The sequence below is a fragment of the Bactrocera latifrons genome, unplaced genomic scaffold (assembly GCF_001853355.1).
Source record: "Bactrocera latifrons isolate USDA-ARS-PBARC rearing strain unplaced genomic scaffold, ASM185335v1 scaffold_108, whole genome shotgun sequence".
Lineage (NCBI taxonomy): Eukaryota > Metazoa > Arthropoda > Insecta > Diptera > Tephritidae > Bactrocera > Bactrocera latifrons.
In genome coordinates this window covers 1,102,412-1,126,899 of record NW_017534497.1, presented here as the reverse complement: position 1 = coordinate 1,126,899, position 24,488 = coordinate 1,102,412, and the positions used below count along the sequence as shown (strand labels likewise).

Sequence of the window (24,488 nt, the reverse complement as noted above, 5' to 3'; positions counted from 1 at the left end):
AATTAAATTTTATTATTTTTAAGCAACTAGTTGTTCTATAACTGAAAAAATTTTCAAAGCTCATTAATAATATGCATTCATTAGTGCGATTAAATTGCTATGCATTACCAGCAACTTGAAATTCACCTCCTTTTGTGAAAATTTATTGTTATCGAAAAAAAAAATCGCAGCCACTTTGTGTATATATGTATTTAACTTTGCTTTCATTTCTAAGTGTGTGCCACAAAACCACAAGGGAAAAGTGGAAAGCCAAATACAAAAGCTGCAAACAGCGGCTAAAACGCCAGCTTTTGCAGCAATTACTATGGGATGTGCTGCATTTACTCCTACACTATCACACACACAAGCAGGAAAAGGAAGAGGGAAGAAGTAGGCATTCATGCATGCGCCAATTTGCTTGCTATCCAACCAAAGTGAATTTTCGACTCCCTTTATGTACTCGCTTTTTGGCTGGACGCGCAAAGTTTGAGTGAACTCTTTGTTTTCTATATTTGAGTCCAGCTTTTTCATTGTGTTTCTGTGGTATTTTGCTTTTTTTCAAGAGGATTTTACGTAGTTCCACATGCATAGAGTGCATAGTGCTGTGGTTTTACTCATGCCCATGGCAAACAAATATTGAAAGCCACCGCAAATGTTTGGTTAAACGGCAGTTTCTTTGGTGGCCACATTGCGGTGGAGTATAAAAACAGTGAGCATTTTGAATATTAACTAGTGGGAGTGAAGACTTACACTACACTCCTTATGTTTTTGGTCACATGCTGGAGGCAGAATATACTTATAAAAACACTTACTTTATGCAAAATGTTAGTTTTGAATTAATATACATTCTGACAAAAAAGCACATGGAAATTGTAATTAAATTCCACGGCTAAATGATATTTCGAAAAAAATTTTACAATGGATAAAAATATCGAACAAAAATTTTTTATGTGCCTAATGGTTGCGAATGTTGGCGAAGGCCTACAGTGATTCGGTTTTATCGAAAGATTCGACCTCTTCAAAGACGGTCGAGAGGTCGTTGAAAACATGTCTCGTTCTGGAAGACCTTCAACATCTTCAACTGCTGAAACATTAATAAAGTGAGGGATATGGCACTTAAAAATCGGCAGGCAAGTATTAGAGAGATAGAAAGACAGCTCGACATCTCTSGCTAGTCCGTTAGAATAGTTTTGGTGGACAGTTAAGGTATGAAACGCGTTCTTGCCCGACTCGTCCCGATAAAGCTGAATCTTTTCCGAAAAGAGCGCTATAAACAGATATCTTAGGACATTCGTATGGATTTCGATCCCATATTCATGAAAAGCATTATAACTGCCAATGAGATATGAGTTTTGCGTCTGACTTCCAAACAAGTCAATAATCATCGGAACGGAACCCGTTTTGAGTCGATCGATGAAATAAAGCAAAATTCGCTAAGGAGTCGAAAGCCATCCCAAAAAGTGCTTATAAAATTGTTTCGAGGACTGGCCAATTGGCATTATTGTATTATATCTGGTGAGAATTAGTTTGAAGGCGACAAAAAAATAATGATGTATAATTAAATATTTTGTGTTTTATATACAATCTCCGTATAGAATATGTATTTATATTATATAATATATTTAAATCGCAAACGCATACTTTTTTACAGAAAACTCACAGAAGCTTCAAATTCAGACGGGAATTATCATTCGAAAAAGATTCCTTGGCATTAACTATTTGCAGATTATCTCTTTTAAATATTAGTCGCAGGTACGTCTCAGATGGTTCATCCGTTGAATCCAATTTCCGATGACTCTTTCGAGCATTTCGTCTGGCACTTGTGATGTTCTACTTCAAGGCTGAATCGATGCAGGATTAACGACACRGACGCTACACTTTACATATCTCACACGAAAAAGTCTAACGGTGTGATATCACACGATCTTGGTGGGCAACGTGAAGTTATGTGCTAACCGAAGAGTTCCCTCAATAAATCCATTGATTGACGTGATGTATGAAAAAGGGAACCATCTGATTACATCGCCGAGATCACGAGCTTCAATTTCAAGCACAAAATAGTTAATTATATATTATTATGGTGCGATAACGGTCTCCATTGATGGTTACATTTTCACTTTCATCAGTTTTGATGAAATATGGACCAATGAAAGAAACTTTTCAAAAGCACATAGAGCGAAGCAATGTCACCTTCAATTTAACATCTCAACGTAAATTGCGCTAATTTGTTTCATATATTAGTCTCAGTTACTGAGAATAGCGCCGAATCGATTCTCCACGTTATTTGTGTACAGTCTCAGCTGCGGCTGCTATATTTTTTTCACCGCGTTCTGGACGTGGGCCGTTATAATCGTCCTACAAGCTCAATAATTCAGCATCAAATGGAAAAATTTGAATCCATAAGCACAGTTCAAAATATTCCGGTGCCATTGAGCCAAAGAAGTATTCGTAGTGGCGAGAATATTGCAGCCGCTAGCGCGTCAATTGAGGAAGCCCCAAGCMAGTCTCTCACATGCCGTTCTCAAGCAATGGGCATCTCTGTGACGTCGTTGTGTCGATTTTTTGAAAATATCTTTAGCTATATACAAGACCTACAAGATCAGGTTGACGGAAGAACTGAAGCCGCTTGCCGAATGGCTTTATTGCAATCAGGTTTGGTGAACGTGTTCTCGTGTTAGAATATTTCCAGTGCGCTCTATTGAAAAATCCGCTCCAACAAACTTGGTTTTTCTATGTATTATATTAGACCTTTTGGGTCAGATCTTCCTAAGGACAATTGATCATGAAATTGGTATTTTGCTGTCACTCTGTCGAGTGAAAACTTTCACAACATATTTATAATAACCTAAAAATACTGCTCTACAACTTTGGATTATTTCTTCACATTAATTGTAATCATTTTCCAAACACTCGACCAAAGGCCGCATTTCATCTTGTGCCCATTTCACTACTTACCTTTACCGCAATTGTCGCTAATATATAAATCGTGACTCTGTTGTTTTCGCTCCAGCATAAAAACATATTTATTTGTGAAAGTCTTTTCGTTTTTTCTACTTCAGTGAGGTAGCCAGCTAATTTCAAATGCATTTTATGCATTTTGCATTTCTACCTCTTCAGAAAAATTTCTTATTGTGCTCCAATGCATGCGTCAGCGATACTCATCTCACGCTCATATGATAATTAAGTGGCCACAATATACCTACCCCAAACTAGCCAACATATGCCCTCTACAAATGCTGGCACATATGTATGACACTTGCAGAATATAGCCATGTGTCCTTTTATCCACTCAGGAAATGTCGCTCTGCTACATACGTGGCTTCTTATAACAGCACGCTCCGCTTGATGCACAACGCTTTGTGGCACCATTTGCACTTCTATTTTATGTGTCGCTTATAATTTCTAATTATACCCATGTCCTATTTTATATGGTGCTATGGTTGAGAATCACGTTTGCGATTGAGGGAAATAAAAAAGTTGCTGGAGATCGTATTCTGGGAGCGAGAACAGTGCATAMAATTGCGCTCTGCCTGATTAGGTTAGGTTGGGTTCTTCGTAGGGTTGAACCAAAATCGTTGGATCTCAGATTTTCGGCCTTTGTTTTACATATAAAATTYTAAAAGTGAATCCCACAAATGAATCCTAGTCACTTCGCCAGGTGCACTGAAGATACGTTTACACAGATATTTTAATTATAGTCTGACAAAAGCTATTTAGCTTGTGAATCTATTGGACAGTTTTCAGTCCAAYTAGCAAGTAGTTCGGTGGATCTTACATGGTTCACTCTCATCTCGATTCAAATCGAAGGAAATTAGGGTTAGGACGTTTTCCTCTGCTCCCCCGGCGGGTACTGCGTCGAAAACTTTCAGAGCTGGAGTGTTTTCGTCCGTTCGGACGACATGTCTTAGCCAGCGTAGCCTCTGTCTTTTAATTCGCTTAACTATGATCTCATACGCGCAAAGGTCCGTAAATCTTTCATTTTTTTTTTTTTTTTTTTTTTTTGGCTAACGTTGCTGCTTCAGAAATTATCTACGACTCCGAAGTTATGACTGTCAGCAGTGACGTCGGAGTCAGTCGCGAGTGTGACGACTGTTTGTTTCCCTTTTAACTTTAAACCATCTGCGATAAACTCACGACACCTCTTCTCCAACAGTTTCGCTCTRCCCACAAAATTCTTGTAGCTGTATGAGCCGCAGGGAAACCGTCAGGATTCAGAACATTTTGCTGTGAATTGATCGAGATTGTTAGGAATGTAATTGAAAAAGCCGAGAATCTCATTGTGTTCTTGTCAGGCACTCTTCATATCTGTAGCTTTTAATCTCTTCCCCTAGCAAAGTCTATTGGTGTAAGGTGTAGAATACCATTGAGTGCCTTTGTTTATGTGTACTGTCCTCTGCGTCATTAAGACATMATCAAAACTTGAGTTTATATTGAATTTTATCCCTCTCCAAAATGACTTCACCAGACTTTAGGCCGTCCTTACTAGTTTGTATTTTAMCCATTTGCAGACTTGCTTTCGGTCAAAAGAAATACACACACATATATAATTCTAAGTATGCATTWTAATCTCATAATATAMAACATTTGAAAAAGCTACTTTAAMCAAATGGAATAAAAATATGTTATACAAACAACTTCGTTGAATACACTCTCACCTGCACACTCACTCGCCAGCGTAAACACCGTTTCTCTTTCTGTAAATAATTTTATTTCTCTTTTTTACATTTATGGTCACATTAATGACACTTCTATGGCCACTTGTAAGTTTTTTGTTTTGCTTGTCGTTTTCATTTCAACGTATACACATACGTACGAGGGCGGTCYAATAAGCATATAGCTTACAAAAAACGAAAAAACTGTCGAAGTGTCAATTGATTGCACATGATTTTCGAAGATATCTACTCCAGATATACTACTCCATTTCAAACTGCAACTTTCTGCAATTAGACTTCGAATCGGTCAATAGATCAGCATTATAGAGTCTTGTGACCATTCTGCTTTATAAGYTTCACCAAGTAGTCGATGTATGTACTTAACAACTTATGAAAGCCAAACACCGATTGACATATCCATTCCGGCCAATAGGACAGAATCAGTTCAATGCGGTGAACTCCACTGTTTCGATTTCTGGTCTCTGGTATATATAATAATAATGAATTCATAATTCGACAGTGCCATGAGAAGCTGGCTTGCGAAGCGTTCAGCGTTCAGCGTTTTTTTTTTTTTTTTTTTTTTTTTTTTTTTTTTTTTTTTTTTTTTTTTTTTTTTTTTTTTGTTTTTTTTAGTAGTGCCGTGTTCTTACGGTGAGGCTAAGTACATATACTTAGGACCTTCCTCGTAAATATTTATTTTCAAACGTTTGTGCCAGCAAAGCAAACCGCCTGGCCTCTTAAGTCCAGAGGCTCGAGGTTTGCCATTCTAAAGTGTACACATAAGGGGCTTGGGTAATATTTGCATTATACTTTACCTAGTTAACGTCCAAAGGGCTCTCACAAAGAGTGCAGTAGGCAAGCAGACGTTTATTGTGGATACAAAAATTTTACAAATTAAAGTTTCATTAGCTAGAAGAGTAGGAGACTTATTTTTATAAAGTAAAAAGGGTGAACTTTTTCGAACAATATTTCGTTAGAGGTCCGCAATAGGCTGAGGAAGTAAAGCAATGACGGTGGCGGTTTCGATGCTTATTGTTAAAGGAACATCGCGCAATCCAAGCAAAAAATATTTGAATTTTAATACCAGCAATGCCTTATAAGCTGTAGGCAGATGCTCGGCACAACCTGGTGGTTCTCTCCCTCCCTCATGTACTGGTGTTACATAGCTGTAGTTAGACCAATTCTGCTCTACAGTGCAGTAGTATGGAAATTCACTTACCCGAAACCAATGGGAAAGTTTCAGATGTTCACTTTCATGTGTATAACGAGATCTTTAAGAAGAACTCGAACGGTCGCTCTTAAACTGGCACTAAACCTACCACCTGTAGACTTCTTTGCTGAGGACTGCACTGAAAAATCGGTGGAACGACTACTGGCTGCAGGAGACTTTACWAATAGAACCTTTAGGAAAAGCGCGGTGTGTAATAGCGGTTGGGCAAAAACCCATTACATGACCCCACTTTTCAACTGTGATAGAAATTTCAAATATTCAAAAATGAACGATAGAGTTGGTGCGGAAATATACTGCCCAAAGTTACGCATAAGACAACCGTTTATTGTTATTGCGAAAGCAGCAGAGCTTCAACGCAGCTGCAGGCAATTCCATAGGCACCATCTACATAGACAACCATATCTCATATCCTTGTATCGCGTATCACCCAGAAGTAGCTTTGGAACTGTCGCCCAGTGGAAAGTGTTGCCAGTAGCAAGCAACTTCACTTCTACTGCATGCCAGCGTAGAAATGCATCGAATGCAGTAAAATATTAAACGAAATGGGCAAGAATATATGGCTAACATCCTTAAACGTGAGACATTGGGAAACTTATGCATTGTCTATACGACGATCTTGACAGAAGTATGGAAAAAAAAATCAAAATATAACCTGGGTGCTAAACTGTAAAACACATGTGCGAAACGGTAGATAATACACAAAATACCCATCCGATAGAAGAGACTGTAGGAAAATGATCGGAATACTAACTGGTCACTGTCTGGTGGYAGATTGAGAAGATTGCAGGAAATATTTAAATCAGGGCACCAGTGGAACAATGGAGCATCTCTTGTGCACTTGTCCCGCATTAGCAAGACAACGATGTAATCATCTGGACTTCAGACATTATGATATATTGGAGGAGGTATCGACAGTGAGGCCGCAGAGTCTGTTAAAATTTAATAAGGATATTAGCTCAATTACTTGGTTTGAAAATTTAATTTTACGGACGCTTCAAATAGTTATACCACTATTCCAAAGAAGTGGAGGTTTTCCTTTCTTCTGCTTCCAACGGCGATTTGATCTTTGTTCGTCGAGAACAACTCAGTCTGAAGTATCACTTTTTGAGTGAGAGTGGTTCTGTGTTGGATTGCGAGGCTGATGTTGTGGTTATTATTAATACTGGTTCCAAAATAGACGAAATTATTCACGACTCCGAAGTTATAACGCCAAGTCGCGGGTTGCCGTACACCAGCAGCTGTATACTCGTATAAAAGAGTATACCTTTCTGATTCAGCTGTACAGTTCGAATTATTTTCTCCAGCAGTAGTTTGAAAAGTTGAACGGTTCGGAAAGGTCTTTCTCGATTGTAACGTGCGTATTAGTTTTGCGGAGATACCAAATTTAGACATAGCGGCATAAAGGCAGCTCTTTTCATACAGTTAAAAGCAACTTTCAAATCGAAGAAAAGGTGGTGTGTGTTGATCTTCTTTTCACGTATTTAGCATAATAACCATTGCAAAGTCTAACTGCTATATGCTGTAGTGACCCGTTAATAAGTATTTCTTTATATATTGCGGAATTTTCTTGGAAAATAAACCTTTTATTCATTTTCTTGAAGATATCTTTTCAAATGTATATGTTTTCCATATAGGTACTTTACTCCGACCGCTAACATTGTATGGCAGCTAAATGCTATATAGGTTCGATATCGGCCTTTCCGAMGYRTTTAAAATTTTATCTCAAAAACTGAGGGCCTAAATTGACTCAGATCGTCRTGGTGATCATTGCTATATATACTATAAAAGTTAAGGTCTCCAAGGGTCTTTGCTAAGTGCAAAAATCTTTTCGGCAAATTTAAAAGCTGGCTATTCGAGTTTCACGCTATTTTTATATAGAATATATAGATATATTCTTGCTACATATCAGATAACAAATTATAAGTCTCTCACTGAACTTTGTTTATAAAATGAAAGTCAGCAAAATAAACAACTACACAAACACTTTATACAAGTATACTATACATATGTACTCGTAATTGTAATATGCAGATAACGTATAATTTATGGCACGTTATCAATATGACTACTATATACAACTGTGCAATTTTTTGTTTGCTTTTATGTAAATGCTAAATATTTTACAAAACGAAACGACAGTGATTGCTTAGACGCCAACTGGCGCTTACAACAACGGACGCGTATAWTTCAATTTCACTGAAACAAATTAGGACGCGCAAACTAATTTCATATACAAAATGGATTTATTTTTTGTAATATTTTCCACGCTTTTTTTGTTAATCATCAGCTATCTACGCCATAAATATCAATATTGGGAGCTACGTGATGTGCCTCAGCTGAAAATGAATTTTCTTTATGGAAACTTCTTCCGCATAAAAACCATACATAAAACAGAAATCTTCCACGAAGTCTATCAAAAGTTTCGTGGCACAACAAAGATTGTCGGTACATATATTTACACCAAACCAATTGCGATTGTACTCGATCTAGAACTGATTAAATCGATATTAATAAAGGATTTCAATAAATTCACCGATCGCGTAGAACGCGGCCATAACCAGACGAACTCATTAAACAACAATGTTTTTTCACTGCCCGGTGAAAAATGGCGTCCACTACGCATAAAGCTTTCACCGACTTTCACATCGGCGAAAATGAAGTTTATGTTTCCCACGCTATTGACGGTGGCGCAACAATTGGAAGACTCTTTCAGCGAACAGCTGTCCAAAACAACGAGTGGTGTTATTGAATTACACGATTTAATGGGTCGCTATACAACCGATGTGATTGGTTATTGTGTCTTCGGCATTGAATGCAATAGTTTGAAGGAACCGAATGTTGACTTTCGTCGCATAGGACACACAATTTTTTATCGGCAATATTACTCCATACGTTGGCGCACATTCATGCTCACTTATCCGATTATGTTTAAAATACTACAGTTCTTCAAGGTCAAACGTATACCCAACAATGTCGAAGACTTCATATATCATTTGGTGCGTGATACAGTACGTTATCGTGAAGAGCACAAGGCGGAGTGTAAAGATTTAATGAATCTATTAATTGAATTGAAAAATACAAAGGACTCGGAAGGTGTGCCTCTAATGAGTATTGACGAGCTGGCAGCGCAGGTGTTCATATTCTTTGCTGCCGGCTTTGAGACCAGTTCCAGTAATATGACTTATGGGCTATTTGAGTTGGCAAAGAATCAAAAAGTACAGGATAAGTTGAGAGCGGAAATTAAAACAGTGCTGAATAAACACAATGGCGAGTTGACATATGAAGCTATGAAAGAGATGACCTATTTGGATCAGGTTATAACTGGTAAGCACAAAGCGGGTCTCTACTTATACACTTAGGTTAGGTTAGGTTAATCTGGTAGGCCAAAAAGCCATGGATAGCCCAGTTTGGTTGTTTACGATAGCAGTTGGAGTACATTTGTTAAGTCCAAGAGAAGTGGTCATTGTTTAACATACAACAACAGACTTTGGGGCCTCTATGAGTTTTACGTGTACATGGCAAGCATTCATGTAATCCTGACGAACTGTATGTATCAACTTATATCATTAAAGTGGTTTATCAGTTAGATAAATTAATGTATAAATTAACTATAAAAAACTCGAAAATGCAAAAACAGGAGATCAAAGCATTTATAGTACATAGGTGTGTATACTTAATATCGTTTCATAATCAACTAAAAACGATCACAATAAAATGAAACAAATGTTCCTTCTCTTTTCAGAAACTCTCCGTAAATATCCAGCACTCGGTGCCATTACTCGTGTCTCTGTTGACGCATACAAAGTACCCGATACTAACATTACACTCGAAAAGGGCACAAACATCTTTATACCCGCCAAAGAGATACATTATGATCCGGATATCTATGACAATCCAAATGAGTTCCGCCCGGAGCGTTTCGATCCGGCGGAAATGGAAAAGCGTCATCCGCAAGCATTTCTCGGTTTCGGTGACGGACCACGTAATTGTATTGGTCTCCGTTTTGGACGTATGCAGGTGCGCGTTGGCTTGATAACTGTGCTCAAATCTTATCGCTTCAGCTTATCAGAAAAGACACCAACAAAATTGGAGATTTCTAAAGATCATATCGTGCTCGTGCCTTGTAGCAAAGTGTGGTTGAAGGCAGAAAAAATATAAAGCTAGCCGAATGTATTTAGTAATAGTATATTTTACTTTTATGTTTGTGGATTTGTATAATTCCTTTTAAGTAGTTTTCGACTCAGAGATTTGAGATTTATCAGTGCATATTGCTTGGCGAATATAAGAAGTATTTTTCGGGGATATCATTTGATTTCACTTCAGCTTGAAGTACTCGATAAATGATCTGTGCAATATGTATCTCTACTTGAAATTGTTAAATACACATATAGGTCTGTAGGTATATACTTAGTCCTGTCATAAGTCATAAGTTGCAAGTTAAAAGCGTTATAAAGATGTAACTATAATAAATTTTTAATACCGTTAGTTTGGTTTGTTAATACATGTAATAAATTAGCGACTCTCCAAATTTCYGRGGAGTTTYCGATAGCRCAATATCTCCAATTCTGACCACAAACTGTAGTCTAATGATTCAAATCTGCATTTCTAGAGGGTCAATCATCTACTACATGCAGTTATGATACCAGGAATATTGCTTCTAAGCCACTGTTGTGCGATTTTTGTATTGTACGCTGAAGAAGAATTTTGCTGGAAGACCCAATGCTCTCCTACAAAGGGACCTGCTTGTATACTGTTTCTTCAATTTGAACCTTTTATTGAGAGAAGTGTAAAAAAAATAAGAAAACCAGCAGAAAGACGGAAGCGACTTCTGTAAAGACAGAATTTTGAAATGAACAGTGCACGAAAGTAACGAAAGCAGTGCCGCGACGGGAATAAAATAATTCGCACCAACAATGTACAAAGACAGCATTGTTGTCCCGTCTTCAAAACGAAGTGAAAGCAGCTTTAAAGCGGCATCGAAACACCAAAACACCAGGGGCCGATGGATTACCGGCYAAGCTGTTAAGCAATTGCAAAGCATGATTTGGTTGTATAAATACATGCCCAAAGAGGGAAATATGATGGTACTCTGTCTTATTCACAAGAAGGGAGATTTCGAAGTCTGCGCATATTATCGCATAATCAGATTTCTTTACATTACATGTAAGATACAGATTGACATATAACATTTTTGTCATTTTCAAAGGGGCTTCGACAGCACAAACAGATAGGAGCTGTCTTTTCGACGCTATGTCTGTATTTGGTTTCCTAACGAAACTGAAGTTGACCACCACYATCAGCTCCGTTAAAATYGGGATGGACCTCTCYGAGCCGTTCASTGATTTTCWCTCATGCGCCTTCAWCAATATAATCTATTATCTACACAGATAATACTAAYATCGTAAAAATTAATAACAGCCGTCAGCGAAGGCTTTTCCAGTCTGGAAAAAGCAACGTAAAAAGTTGGTTTTGCACTGAACTAAGSCAAGAAAAAGTACCTGGAGGTCAAACACAAAGCTGTTGGCWGCTATAAATTTTAAAAATTKRAGCACATTGTATATCTCGGAACCAGCAGAAATTTTATCTATAACGTTTGCCTGGAGATCAAATGCAGAACAGCTCTTGTCAACAGGTGYTACTTCGGAATTGGTAAGCAAGAAGCAGCTTAGAAGCCGAACCGTTTCTCTATGTATAAGAATTACACTTTACAAATATTTAATTATTCTTTTCCTATTATACGGCGCAGAGACATGGACGAGGACAATGATAAGATCATGTCGTCGGCATAAAACATGAAGCTCCAGCAAAAAACTCCTTCAATTCTTGAAYATCGGAAGCAAGGGCACTTGAGATGTACAACAGCCGTGACTTTGCAAAGTATAGAGGCAACTAGCGAAGTTTTGTGTTTTCTGCTCACTATTGTAGTGTCAAGGTGTAATGCCCTTACAGCATAATCTTCATCAAACTATGACAGCAACTAAATAGTGGAGCCGTTGAACCTTTGGAATGGAATTGGTATTTTTTACTTAATTTTGTCGTTTTTTTTTAAGAACTTTATCAATTATATTCATTCATATGTAAAAAGGAAACTTTCATAGCCTGTGCCACTAACGAAACTGTTTACCTCTGTTCCATTTAATTTTTTCGAGCGCTTTATCGGAAGATGACCAAGGGTGTATCGTTACGTAATAGAAGAAATATTATAGGCACATCAAACTTTAACCGAAGACTATGTGACGGCGTGTGTATGGAGAGAATTTATATAGAAATTCAATTGGCACACTTGTGTTTTCATTATCATCAACAACAGCATCGATAGATTTTAGAGGCATTAGATCATCTGCCAATTCATTGATTTCGTCAAAATATCATTTATGATCCAAGTAACTCTATTTTGTATTTCCGGGGAAAATGCAGCCAATTAAATCATACAGTAATCAGCGTAAACCGATAATACATTTTGTTTTTTTTTTTTTTGAGCTGCCATTAATGGCTCACTGTTCGAAGGTATCAATGTTTACTCGGTGGCCATGAGATAAGGTGATGGCATGCCATTTTTATAATGTCGTAAATTTGCATTCGTATTATATAAATCTACGATCAACATTAATGTTTGATCATACATATATCTCAGACGTAAAACATATCTTTGCTCATTGCTCTCTTTGTATAAATCTCTAAAATACGCTTTCCGTCATATCATTGTTTCCCACAAAGCCGTTTTACACGCTTTTCTACATATTATTTCTCCACGACGCTCTGTTGTTCTTCATTTTGTGTTTTGCTTCTCTCTGTTATTTCTATTACCCATTGATAACACTACACAAAAAATCTGTAGGAAAAATTTGCGAGTGTTGTGCTAAGAAGTCTGTAAGATATTTGAGGAGCTCTAATTACGAATTTGAGTTTTGAGTTTGAGAAAATTCCCCAACATTTTAATAAATTATGCTGGTTTCATTTCGGCACCTTTTAACTGCTATACAATAAAAAAATTATATTTCTTAGTAAATTTGTACTATCATTTTCAGTTTTATCAACCCATAATTAACAAAGAAAAAACATCACAATGCTTAACTGATTATTGAGTTTTATTAAAGTAGCCGATTTCTGAAGGCGCTTTTGGTATTGCTCAACGTCAGTTTACACAGCCGTATTAATGTTGCTGGGATACCAAATTCGGACAAAACGGTTTAAAGGTGCGCCAACTCTTGGTGTTATATTTTTACAGTCATTCAGCGGAAGTGTTCCCTCCACAATTTCAGTATGCTCTGCACATCAGTTACTACATCATCTCTGGGGCTCTACAGGAGTATACACCGTTTTTGAAACCTTCTTCGTTTTTTGTCTGCAAATGCGTCTCGCTGGAGTCATGTGTAAAAGTTCACGCAACTGAGGAAATTTTCTGTTTGACATTCACTTGGGAGTGGCTTGAAACGATTATATTACATATGGCTCAAGCAGCTCACTACTTCCATACGTTTGAAAGTGAGCTAAAGTGAGAATACGAATCATCCCTCGACAGGGTTGYGCGCTGGGTTTGGTACCCGCCACGTAAAAAATACCTCCATGAAAAACAATAAATAGCCTCGGAAGTGATAGACCACAAACTAATCAATCTATAAATTTATATTAATTTCGTGGTCGGGTTTAGCTGATTTGACTACCATCATAATTTTGTCACACTTCCAATGAATAGGGAGGTGATTGAAATTTTTTGTTTGGGAGAAAACGAAAGATCCCTCGCCAGTGTTGTGCGAGGGGTTTGCGACCCGCCACGTAAAAATCGAAATTCAAAAAATTCAACAGCATTGTTGCAACCACTAACCCCAAAAGCTACGAAAGTTGCTTCCAGTACTGCCTTTAAGAGATATGCAAGGTCAGGGCTATATAGTGGATGCATTAAAACTTCCCAGTCAAGCTTTTGTAATTTTTGCAGAGTCATCAAGGATGTGTGTKGTTTTGCGTTTTCCTGATGGAAGACGAAGCCCTTTCTGTTGATCAGTTGTGGCCATTATTTTCGATTGCTTGCTTCAATCTCATGAGTTGTTGACAGTAAAATATACAATCAATCGTTCGACCAGATTGGATTAGCTCATAGTGGATGATTCCTTTCTAGTCCTACCAAACACTCAGTCCAACCTTTCGGGGCGTCAATACTGGTTTTACGGCCATTTGTTGAGCTTCACTACGCTTGGATCATGACTTTTTTCGCACATTATTGTCGTATTTGATTTATTTTTCATCTCCTGTTACCATTCGTTTCAGAAATGATTCAATTTCACTACGTTTCAGCAAAGAATAGCAGATGTCAATTCGGTCCAATAAATTTTTCACCGACAATTCATGTGGTATGCAAACATCGAGCTGCAATGTGCGTATGTGATAGTCCTGGTCAAACTTTTCCCATAATTTTATCGACGTTTTCAACGACCATTTTTATGCTACTCGAACTTATATAGCACCGTCTCCGTAAGCTTCACAAATTGCATTGGTGGCTAGCGTGCCATTTTTTCAAAATACAACGAATTTCCTCTGAATTTTCACTAATTTATGAACAGCTGTATCTTTTTTTAGCTTCCCCGAATTTAATTTTTTTTGGTTAAATGAAGCTTAAATCTCACCTTTTCAATACTATATGGTATGACACAAAATACGAAACGACTTTTTCGACTACATAATATATTATTAATTATTATTGAAACCAATGAGTTCTCAATTCAATTCTGTCCATCTAAATCTTGTTGCACTTTATACCATTCTCTTCACAAATTTTAGTGGTTTTTAGGAAGATACGAGTAGCAGACATTTAGTTTCATTAACCGTTCTCTCACGTACTGTATATTCAAGATCTTACTAATCCAGACCATTACTAAGCACATTATTTTTTCTTTCTTTACTGGCGCAGACACCGCTTACGCAGTTATTGCCGAGTTATGCTATCGTAGACATAATTAGACAGCATAACCTCACGACAAGAAATGCTACAGTCAATCTTATCAATGCGATAACAATGCCATACAAAAATATCATCCAAAGTACAATGCACTAAGGCAGCTGACACTGATTTTTTTGTATAAATAGTTACTGAGTGAACCTCAACAACATTAGTATATAAAATGCCGACCATGCGTAACATATTTCGGTAAAAAAAAATTTTAAGAAAAAAATTAACGAAAAATTTGACGGAAACTAAAAAAAAAAACCGCGGAAAATATTACTAAATGAGAGTGTCGTTTTAACAGCCATTTAAACCGGAAAACGAATGTTTCAATATGGATTTCTACTTTATTATATTTTCCACAATCTTGACGCTGCTGCTCAGCTATCTACGCTACAAATATCAATATTGGGAGCTRCTTGGCGTACCTCAGCTCAAGATGAATTATTTTCTTGGCAATCTCTTTCGAATAAAAACAATACATAAAACGGAACTRTTACATGAAGTTTATAAAGAGTTTCGTGGCAAAGCAAAATTGGTCGGYACATACGTTTTTACCAAACCTATAGCCGTTGCGCTGGACTTAGACTTGGTGAAGTCCATATTAATTAAAGATTTCAATAAATTCACCGATCGTTTCGAACAACGAAACAGCAGTGAGAGCATTATTAATCATCACCTGTTTCGTTTGGATGGCGAAAGGTGGCGTCCATTGCGCGCGAAACTCACACCGACCTTCACATCGGCGAAAATGAAGTWTATGTTTCCCACGCTRTTGACGGTGGCASAACAATTGGAGGAGGCTTTTAGCAAACAGTTGACCAAAACATCGAATGGTGATGTCGAATTACACGATTTAATGGGTCGCTATACAACCGATGTGATTGGTCATTGTGCCTTCGGTGTTGAATGCAATAGCTTGAAGGATCCAAATGTGGTATTTCGTCGCATGGGTCGTCGCATTTTTTATCCAAAATATTTCTCCATACGTCTACGTACATTTATGACTTCATATCCCGCTCTCTTTAAATATCTGAAATTTTTCAATATCAAAGAACATCCGAAAGATGTCGAAGATTTTGTGGTGCAGCTTGTGCGTGATACACTGCGTTTGCGCGAGGAACAAAACATACAGCGTAACGACTTCATAGATTTGTTAATTGAGTTGAAAAATTCCAAAGACACGAAAGGTATGCCTGCACTGGGTATTGAAGAGATGGCTGCACAGGTGTATATTTTCTTTGCTGCTGGCTATGAGACCAGTTCTAGTAACTTGAGTTATGGGCTATATGAATTGGCGAAGAATCCGCACGTACAGGAGAAGTTGAGAGCGGAAATTAAAAGCGTTCTTRAGAAACATAATGGCGAGTTGACATATGAAGCCATGATGGAGATGACATATTTGGATCAAGTTATAACGGGTAAGCTGACCAGTTGAAATATTGGCTATGCAATCATGCACATCTTTTTCAAAGTGAAAACTATAGATATCGCACCCACATATGATAGATATGTCAACTTAATTATTATTTAATTAAAGTAAATCTAGTTAGTAATTTAAAAATCATGCTTGTGTGTTTCCTTTATAGAGACYCTACGTATGTATCCAGCACTTGGCGCTCTCAATCGTGTCTCCATTGACGACTACAAAATACCCGATACGAATATCACACTTGAAAAGGGCACACGCATCTACATTCCTGTGAAAGAGATACATTATGATCCTGCTATCTATAATAATCCCAAGGAATTCCGCCCGGAGCGCTTCCATCCCGATGAAGTGCAAAAACGTCACCCACWGGCTTTTCTCGGTTTCGGTGATGGACCTCGTAATTGTATTGGTCTTCGCTTTGGACGTATGCAAGTGCGCGTTGGCTTCATAACTCTRCTMAAATCTTATCGCTTCAGCTTATCGGAGAAGACACCAAAAGAATTGGAGATTTCTAAATATAGTATAGTGCTTGTACCGCACAGCAAAGTGTGGTTAAAGGCAGAAAAGCTGTAAAGATTAAACTTGTAGCGACACACAGTTATGCTTATTTCATGGTCAACGAAGTGGAGCAATATTTGTATCGAAGTAGAATTAAAGAGCTTCAATAAATGGTGCCATATAAGAATATCTGCAGAAGAAAGTCGGCTTTTTTATTTTATGTCAAAAGTAATAAGATTCTTAGGCAAACTATGAAAAAGTGATTTAAGTGAAATTATTTAAYATTTTGTGAAAACACTACAGTCTACATGGGCCGTATCGATCAAACTTCTGGGAAATATTTTTCTCTTCTTTCACAGCATCTCGTCTATTGGTTACTTTGGAAACTACTCAAAGTGTGATAACACACTAAGTAAATGCATCAGAGACTTTTAGCACCCGACACCCGACGTGATACGAAAAAATTTCATAAAACCCGACATTAAAATTCGAAAATATTTAAGAGAAAATCTGTTTGGATGATAATATGACATGAAGACAAGAACTTATCACATTTATTCAATACTTGCCTTTGCTAATCTAATACTTTGTCGCTAGCGGTTAATAACCTATCCTTAAAAAAMAAAAAACAAGCAACCATTTGCTTTGCTTTGGAGTGTTTCTCATCTGGCTCATCTGGAACCATCGATACAGACAACTGTTGTTTACTTTCGGACTCGTGACGTGTTTCGAAATACAATTATCTTATATTTTAGTCACTTCTCTCTATAAATATAAATTGACACCAGTCTGTTTTYMAMMAAWTKKYKTTWWYCMAWTKRMAAWWTTTTTTTATAGTCAAATGTTCATGCAGTATTGAATCTATCCTAATTCCATTAATGGTTTTAGTTGTCTCAGTCTGACGGTAGGTCACATRACGATCTTGCAATATGATTTTGCGCGCAGCACGAGAAGTCTCCGGAACAGCAATTGATTTTCGACGACCTACACAAAATTCGTCTTGGAGTGATCYWTGACGTCCAYTGAATTGACTATTCCATCGATAGACATTAGAGCTTAAGGTCATCTATGCACTCTTAATGAGTTAATCCAAGTCTAAAGTTACATTCCTTAGTTTTTATTTTTTGGAAATTACAATATATGTTTCAAATGTTTGCCACGGATACGTCTCAAATGGTAAAACCACTTTTCAAAGACTCTTACGAGCATTTCGAAGCGGGATAGTCCGCATAAAACTTAGACTTTACATCCCCACAGGAAAAAGTATTGAATCTCTTCTCTCTGCTTGTTTACATACCCTTTTAGCATGAAGTCCGCTTCATCGCTRAAAAAAATTTGTCTCGTTAACGTTAGATTTAGTTGGAACWTATCAAGAGTCCATAGCAGGAACCGATGTCGCTTGGGAAAGTCGAGCAGCTTCAGTTCTTGCACAAGGTACGCTTTCAATTTAAGTACGCTTAGTAGGCCGATTACGTTGATCATAAGTTGAGCGAACAGCGCAAAACACATTCTTTACAAAACGTGAATTTTCGTAATAAAGTTGAATAATTTTTAAACGCTGCTCAAAACTGAGTTTTTCCTTGATTCCTTGAAATCCGAAACAATACTAAACAAAAATAATATGAAAGCATTTCAAATAACTTCTTTAGTCCTCAAAACACTTTCAATAAGCACTTATTGGGTTGCTTTTTGCGTTATCTCTTCGATCGGCAGAAAACTAGTCCCAGTTTCAGTTTGGTAACAAGAAAAGAATCACTCGGAAGTTTCGAGCGTTACCCTTGTCGGCCAGCTTGTCAAGCTCTTCATACTCACGCATTTCGGCCTCTCTCTTTTTTGTCTGCAAATGCGTCGATTGTAACATTGCAAGGTAGGGTGTTTTCTTCCCGCTGCGACACATCACTCCTCGCCATACCAGCTGTTCTTCAGCTTTTTCCGAAAGCCAATGGTTTCGTTTGCAGCAGTATATCTTCTTTACTGGCGTAGACACCGCTTATAGCCGAGTTAACAACAGCGCGCCAGTCGTTATTCTTTTCGCTACGTGGCGCCAATTGGAYATTCTAAGCGAAGCCAGGTCCTCCAACGGAGTRGAGGTCTTCCTCTTCCTCTRCTTCCCCCRGCGTTTACTCCGTSGAATACTTTCAGAGCTRGAGTRTTTTCGTMYATTCGCACAACATGACGTAGCCAGCGTAGCCGCTGTCTTTTAATTCTATGTCAATGTCGGTGGATGGAATCATGTGTAAAAGTTCAAGCAAGTGMGGATAGTTCTCTTATCGCTATTCACTTTGGAGTGGCCAGAAAAGATTATTTTACATATGGCTCAAGCAGCTCACGAATTCCGGTCTTTGACTAAGTATCCTCTGGGTAGCCTAAGAGCATCCGATTGAATGCGAGTTAAAATGAGAAGGGGAGCAACCCCTCCACAGGGTTGTGCGCTCGATTTGGGACACGCCACGTAAAACACGATACCAATGAAAAAGCGTAAACAGTCTCGGGTGAGACACCCCCCATTTACAGTTGTATATAAGGAGCTTGAAATGCCGTCTCTCAGTTTCCTTACACCGAGTGGCTAATGTGTGCTCTCAGAAAGCAGGAGTACAAGTCAAGTAGAAACCCGTTCAGCTGTTTGTTCTTGGCCAAAACAAACTGTAAACACCGGAGACGTGTCTTCCGTCTATCACAACATGATCGATTTTGGTTGGTGGCTTTCCGATCCGTAGGCAGCCAGGTTATAGCTTAGAGAATTCTGCTATACTRGATTCTAGTACTACAGATAACTATATTTCGGGCTCCGGCCAACCTCCCTTGCTCACCCTGGCGTTAAAATCGCCAAGCAAGATTTTGAAATCGTGGCGGGAGCAGTGATAGTACTCGGCCATTCCGATGTTTAATGACTMGTTTGCATATCAAACTCGTAAATCTATGTCTCATCTGCTGTTATAATGCGCTCCATGAATATGGGATCGGAAATCGCTTGATTAGGCATGCCCAAAGAGACCTCTCTACCGAACTCTTTTTAGAGAAAATTCAGCTTTATCGGGACGAATCGAGGAAGAACTCATCGACTTTCAGCACTTGAAAAGGTCGAAGATTGTTCAAAGTCAGGCATGTCTTCAACGATCTCTAGACCGTGTTTGCAGGCTTTGTACCACTGGTAGGCTTGAATCTWCGATAAAACTGAATCACCATAAGCCTTTGCGAACACTTGCAATGTTCGTGTGCAAAATTTAGTTAAAAATACAAAATTAGAGACTAAATCTTTGTTCAAATTTTTATGTATTGTAAGAATTGCAAAGCACTAATGAGGTGCACCAACATAMGCARCATTTGCTTTTACTTTTTYATCACAATGCAAGTATAGTATATCAACGTAAAGAAAAAGTTAGATAAATTTTCTTTATACATAGTTTTATGCAAACTAAAATTGAATTATCTTTAAAACAAAATAACAGAAATATTTAGACTTGAAATTTTAATGATGTACTAATATTTGCACGCGCTCTATTCACTGTCTATACTTTAAAATGTTCACTCAAACGCGAATAAAATATTAGGTCTGCAATAAGAGGACTCCTACTTCATATTCAAGTATGATCCGTTCCTTTGGCTRATGCTGTCAAATTGAAAGGTGAATTTAGTTCATTTCATCTCCTTCAAAGTAATCCACTCTCGCTGCAATACACTTATGMCAACGAATTTTTCCGTCACCGTAGCACACATCAAAATCCTCCTTCGTGRTGGCCAACAGAGTCTTCTCCAAATCATCTTTTATACAAGCAATTGAGTCAAAACGGTGTCCTCAGACTGGTCATGTGAATTTGCTGAATAGCCAGAAGTTACATGAAGGTAAATCAGGCGAATGCGGTGGTTGCGGCTGTATCTCAAATAATGATGAATATTTTGACGTGAGCATAGCATAGATGTTACTAACAGTRCTACCAACTTATAGAAAAAAATATACCAATTTGAAACACACGCGAAGTATAAATTAAAAATTATATTTGATCAAAGTTGTATGTCTTCAAATGAGCGGCAAAGAACAATTTTGAATCACTTGGAATCAGCTTATACGTAATTTGCTTATAGGCTTTCAGTTCACAGGCAATTAATGAAATTGAACCATACTCATAGTTGTATGATTGAAATGTTGATCGATTTATTTTCATAAACTGCTTCTCTCGTTTACTTGCCGTACACATATAAATTTGTATACATCATTCGATGCTCCCACTTAAGTCTCAGTTCATATCCTTATACCGAAGTATGTCTCACATGACTTGAATCAATACTACAGTACTCGAGTAAATTTGGTTATACTCGTATTTTAACCGCATTCGTATATTGGTTTGATTTAGACAACTGTCGCAATGCTTTGCGCTGGTAAGATTTTACTTAAAGCGAAGCTCATACCATTTACTCGCTCGTGTTTGCCGATTGTCCACATTGCATTAAACCTATATACGCTGGTCGGTACTCGGCTCATCAACAAAGAAGTGTATGATCTGCCGAATTGATTTCATTGTTTTTGCATCACGAGTATTTGATCTGACTCAATCATACATGGACCAAAATCGTTGTAAATCTAATTTTACCTGAACCCTTACACATTAGCRGTTTGATGTTTTTTTCATGGAGGGATTTGTCTTTAACACGAAAAATTTGAATTTTTATATTCAAAAATTCCGCGCATACCTGGTTCCAGCTTCTTTGGTTACATCAATTGCGAAAGATTACAAAAAAATATTGCTACATTTTACGGATATAATCATTGTAACATCTTTCTTTAAGAACTCTGAATGACCAAATGTCACACAGGTTCCTTGAAATAATCATCAAAAGGAAATTACTCATAGCACTCATATGGAATCTARCATTATCATCTTGACCTACATACGTTGTAAATTAAATACTGCTAAAATAATAACTTAGAAAAATTACTACTTATCCTTTGAAACCAGCAAGTTAATCAATACTCAATTATCTTAATACATTCCCCTACAAAAATGTTCACGCTTTTGATTAATGCTTCCTTCAATAGCCCAATAGCTCTATACCTACAACGCTTAGATGAAAAACTTGACTAAACCAACCTAATACTGAACATACTCGTACTGTCATATCGGATAGTTAATAACATAGGATAACTTAATAACAATAAAAAAATGTTACAACGTCTCTTATCAGTGTAATAGGGAATACATTGTAAATATTTCTAGGCAAATATTAATCAAAGTGCACTGCAAAAATACAGGTCAGACTAATTKTCTCGTATAAATAGTTACTGAGTGGACCCAGATCACATTACTCAATATATATGTCGGTAACAAAATTTTATGTGAGAAAATCAAGAACTGAAATGTAAAACTTTAAAAATAATCACAGAAATTTAAACAAGATATAAAAATTATAAATGTGGGATGGCATYCCTGGCAGAAAGGGAAAATAAGAAAAGGGACAGTAAGRAAAGGACAGCGTAGGTTGCTCTGATCGCGATGAGCTAAAGCAAGAAGAGTTAGAAGTCGGTCACCAAACTGAACAGACGTGCGCAGCAAGTAAATAAAAAGGTTGAGAACTAAAAGTGAATAAAGCAAGAAGAATTGTATTGTGAAAGTGAAAYTACTTACATTTTATAACTGAATTTAGAGACTRTATTGTGTRAATGAAGTGTACTTAAYTSTTATAATTAAAGAAGTGGATTAACAAACTTGTGTACTTATTTCGAAATTGGTGAATGCAATAGGGTACGAACCCCACATAAATATATGAAAAATTGGTAAAAAAAAAAGATCTTTCAAAATGCATTTTTACTTCATTATTTTCTCAACAATCTTCGCGCTATTGATCAGCTATCTACGCTACAAATATCAATATTGGGAGCTGCTTGGCGTACCTCAGCTCAAGATGAATTATTTTTTTGGAAACCTCTCCCGCATAAAAACCATACATAAGACGGAACTTTTACACGAAGCGTATCAGGAGTTTCGCGGTAAAGCAAAATTGGTCGGCACATACATTTTCACCAAACCCATAATCATTGCACTCGACTTAGACATCGTGAAGTCCGTGCTAATCAAAGATTTCAATAAATTCACCGATCGYTTCGAACAACGTAAGACAGTGGTCAACGTTGTTCATCAGCATCTATTTCGTGTGGAAGGCACAAGGTGGCGTCCATTGCGCACGAAACTCACACCGACTTTCACATCGGCGAAAATGAAGTATATGTTTCCCACGCTACTGACGGTGGCACAACAATTGGGGGAGGCTTTCAGCAAACAGTTGACCAAAACATCGAGTGATGAAGTAGAAMTGCACGATTTGATGAGTCGCTTTACAACCGATGTGATTGGTCATTGTGCCTTCGGTGTTGAATGCAATAGCTTGAACGATCCGAATGTGGTATTTCGACGCATAGGACAACGCATTTTCTATCCAGATTTTGTATCCRTACGTCTACGTACATTTATGYTGACATATCCCGCTATCTTCAAATATCTGAAATTTTTCGATATCAAAGAAGTTCCGTCAGACATTGAAGAGTTCATATTGAAGCTGGTATGTGATACAGTGCGTTTGCGTGAAGAACAAAACATACAGCGTAATGACTTCATAGATTTATTGATTGAGTTGAAAAACTCCAAAGATACGAAAGGCGTACCTCTAATGGGTATTGACGARATGGCGGCACAAGTATACATCTTTTTTCTTGCTGGTTATGAKACCAGTTCTAGTAATTTGAGTTATGGGCTGTATGAATTGGCGAAGAATCCCCACGTGCAAGAGAAGGCGAGGGCGGAAATTTTTAGAGTTTTAAAGAAACATAATGACGAGTTGACATATGAGGCTATGATGGAGATGACATATTTGGATCAAATTATAACWGGTAAGCTGACGATTTGAAATTTTTTCTATGAAACAATTAATGGACTGAAAAATATCAATTTCGCATACCTCTTCTAAGCAACATGTTTTTCTGAAAGATGAATATATGGCTCTTCTAAAATATAAATATTCGAACTAATTTATTAACCGCTATTGAAAAAGTTTCTTATGTATTTCGCTTTCAGAGGCTCTACGTATGTATCCAGCACTCRGTGCTCTCAATCGCGTTTCAGTTGATAAATTCAAAGTACCTGACACAGATATCACACTTGAAAAGGGCACACATATCTACATTCCTGTGAAAGAAATACATTATGATCCAGATATCTATGATAATCYCAAGGAATTTCGCCCGGAGCGCTTCCATCCCGATGAAGTGCAAAAGCGTCACCCACAGGCTTTTCTCGGTTTCGGTGATGGGCCTCGTAATTGYATTGGTATTCGCTTTGGACGTATGCAAGTGCGCGTTGGCTTCATAACTCTACTCAAATCTTATCGCTTCAGCTTATCAGAGAGAACACCAACAGAATTAGAAATTTCTAAATTTAGTAGAGTCCTTGTACCGCATAGCAAAATATGGCTAAAGGCCGAAAAATTATAAAAATAAAAATCGTTGAAATGTGAGGCTTGAATAAATCATACTTATCAATTTTTTTTCTACGAGAAAATGATTTTACTTATTTTACTACAAACATTTAACTGTTAGGATATATTATGTTAAATGGTAGACTCCTATGAATTGATTATAAAACTTCCCACAAAATACCACATAACTTTTATCCGATCCCAATGTCGTTAAAGCGGCTACGTCTGATGATTCGCCGAAGGTACATATGTCTGCCGAGATGTTTCAACCTCAATCTGCAAAATGTGAGCAAT

The 24,488-nt window shown here is 37.4% G+C and overlaps 3 protein-coding genes across 4 annotated transcripts; all 3 read left to right on the top strand.

The window, feature by feature from the left end:
- Positions 1-8,014: 8,014 nt before the first annotated feature.
- On the top strand, positions 8,015-10,347 carry LOC108971045 (cytochrome P450 6a2-like). Of its 2 annotated transcripts, XM_018936841.1 has the most exons (3): positions 8,015-9,069; positions 9,100-9,186; positions 9,605-10,347. In XM_018936841.1, exons 1-3 carry the CDS (start codon positions 8,100-8,102, stop codon positions 10,018-10,020), a joined length of 1,473 nt encoding a protein of 490 aa, XP_018792386.1. In that variant the 5' UTR covers positions 8,015-8,099; the 3' UTR covers positions 10,021-10,347. The 2 variants fall into 2 exon arrangements, with proteins under 2 accessions (XP_018792386.1, XP_018792377.1); XM_018936832.1 differs by having other exon boundaries at positions 8,100-9,186.
- A 4,787-nt stretch (positions 10,348-15,134) lies between these two features.
- On the top strand, positions 15,135-16,932 carry LOC108971030 (cytochrome P450 6a22-like). Its single transcript, XM_018936802.1, has 2 exons — positions 15,135-16,221; positions 16,390-16,932. Exons 1-2 carry the CDS (start codon positions 15,135-15,137, stop codon positions 16,803-16,805), a joined length of 1,503 nt encoding a protein of 500 aa, XP_018792347.1. The 3' UTR covers positions 16,806-16,932.
- Positions 16,933-22,523: 5,591 nt separating this feature from the next.
- LOC108971064 (probable cytochrome P450 6a13) lies at positions 22,524-24,250 on the top strand. The gene is made up of 2 exons (XM_018936883.1): positions 22,524-23,610; positions 23,795-24,250. Exons 1-2 carry the CDS (start codon positions 22,524-22,526, stop codon positions 24,208-24,210), a joined length of 1,503 nt encoding a protein of 500 aa, XP_018792428.1. The 3' UTR covers positions 24,211-24,250.
- The last annotated feature ends 238 nt before the right edge of the window (positions 24,251-24,488 follow it).

Coding starts and splice junctions, on each gene's coding strand:
- LOC108971045 (XM_018936832.1), top strand. CDS start 8,100: ATGGATTTATTTTTTGTAATATTTTCCACGCTTTTTTTGTTAATCATC. Junction 9,187..9,604: donor TTTGGATCAGGTTATAACTG/GTAAGCACAAAG, acceptor TTCTCTTTTCAG/AAACTCTCCGTAAATATCCA.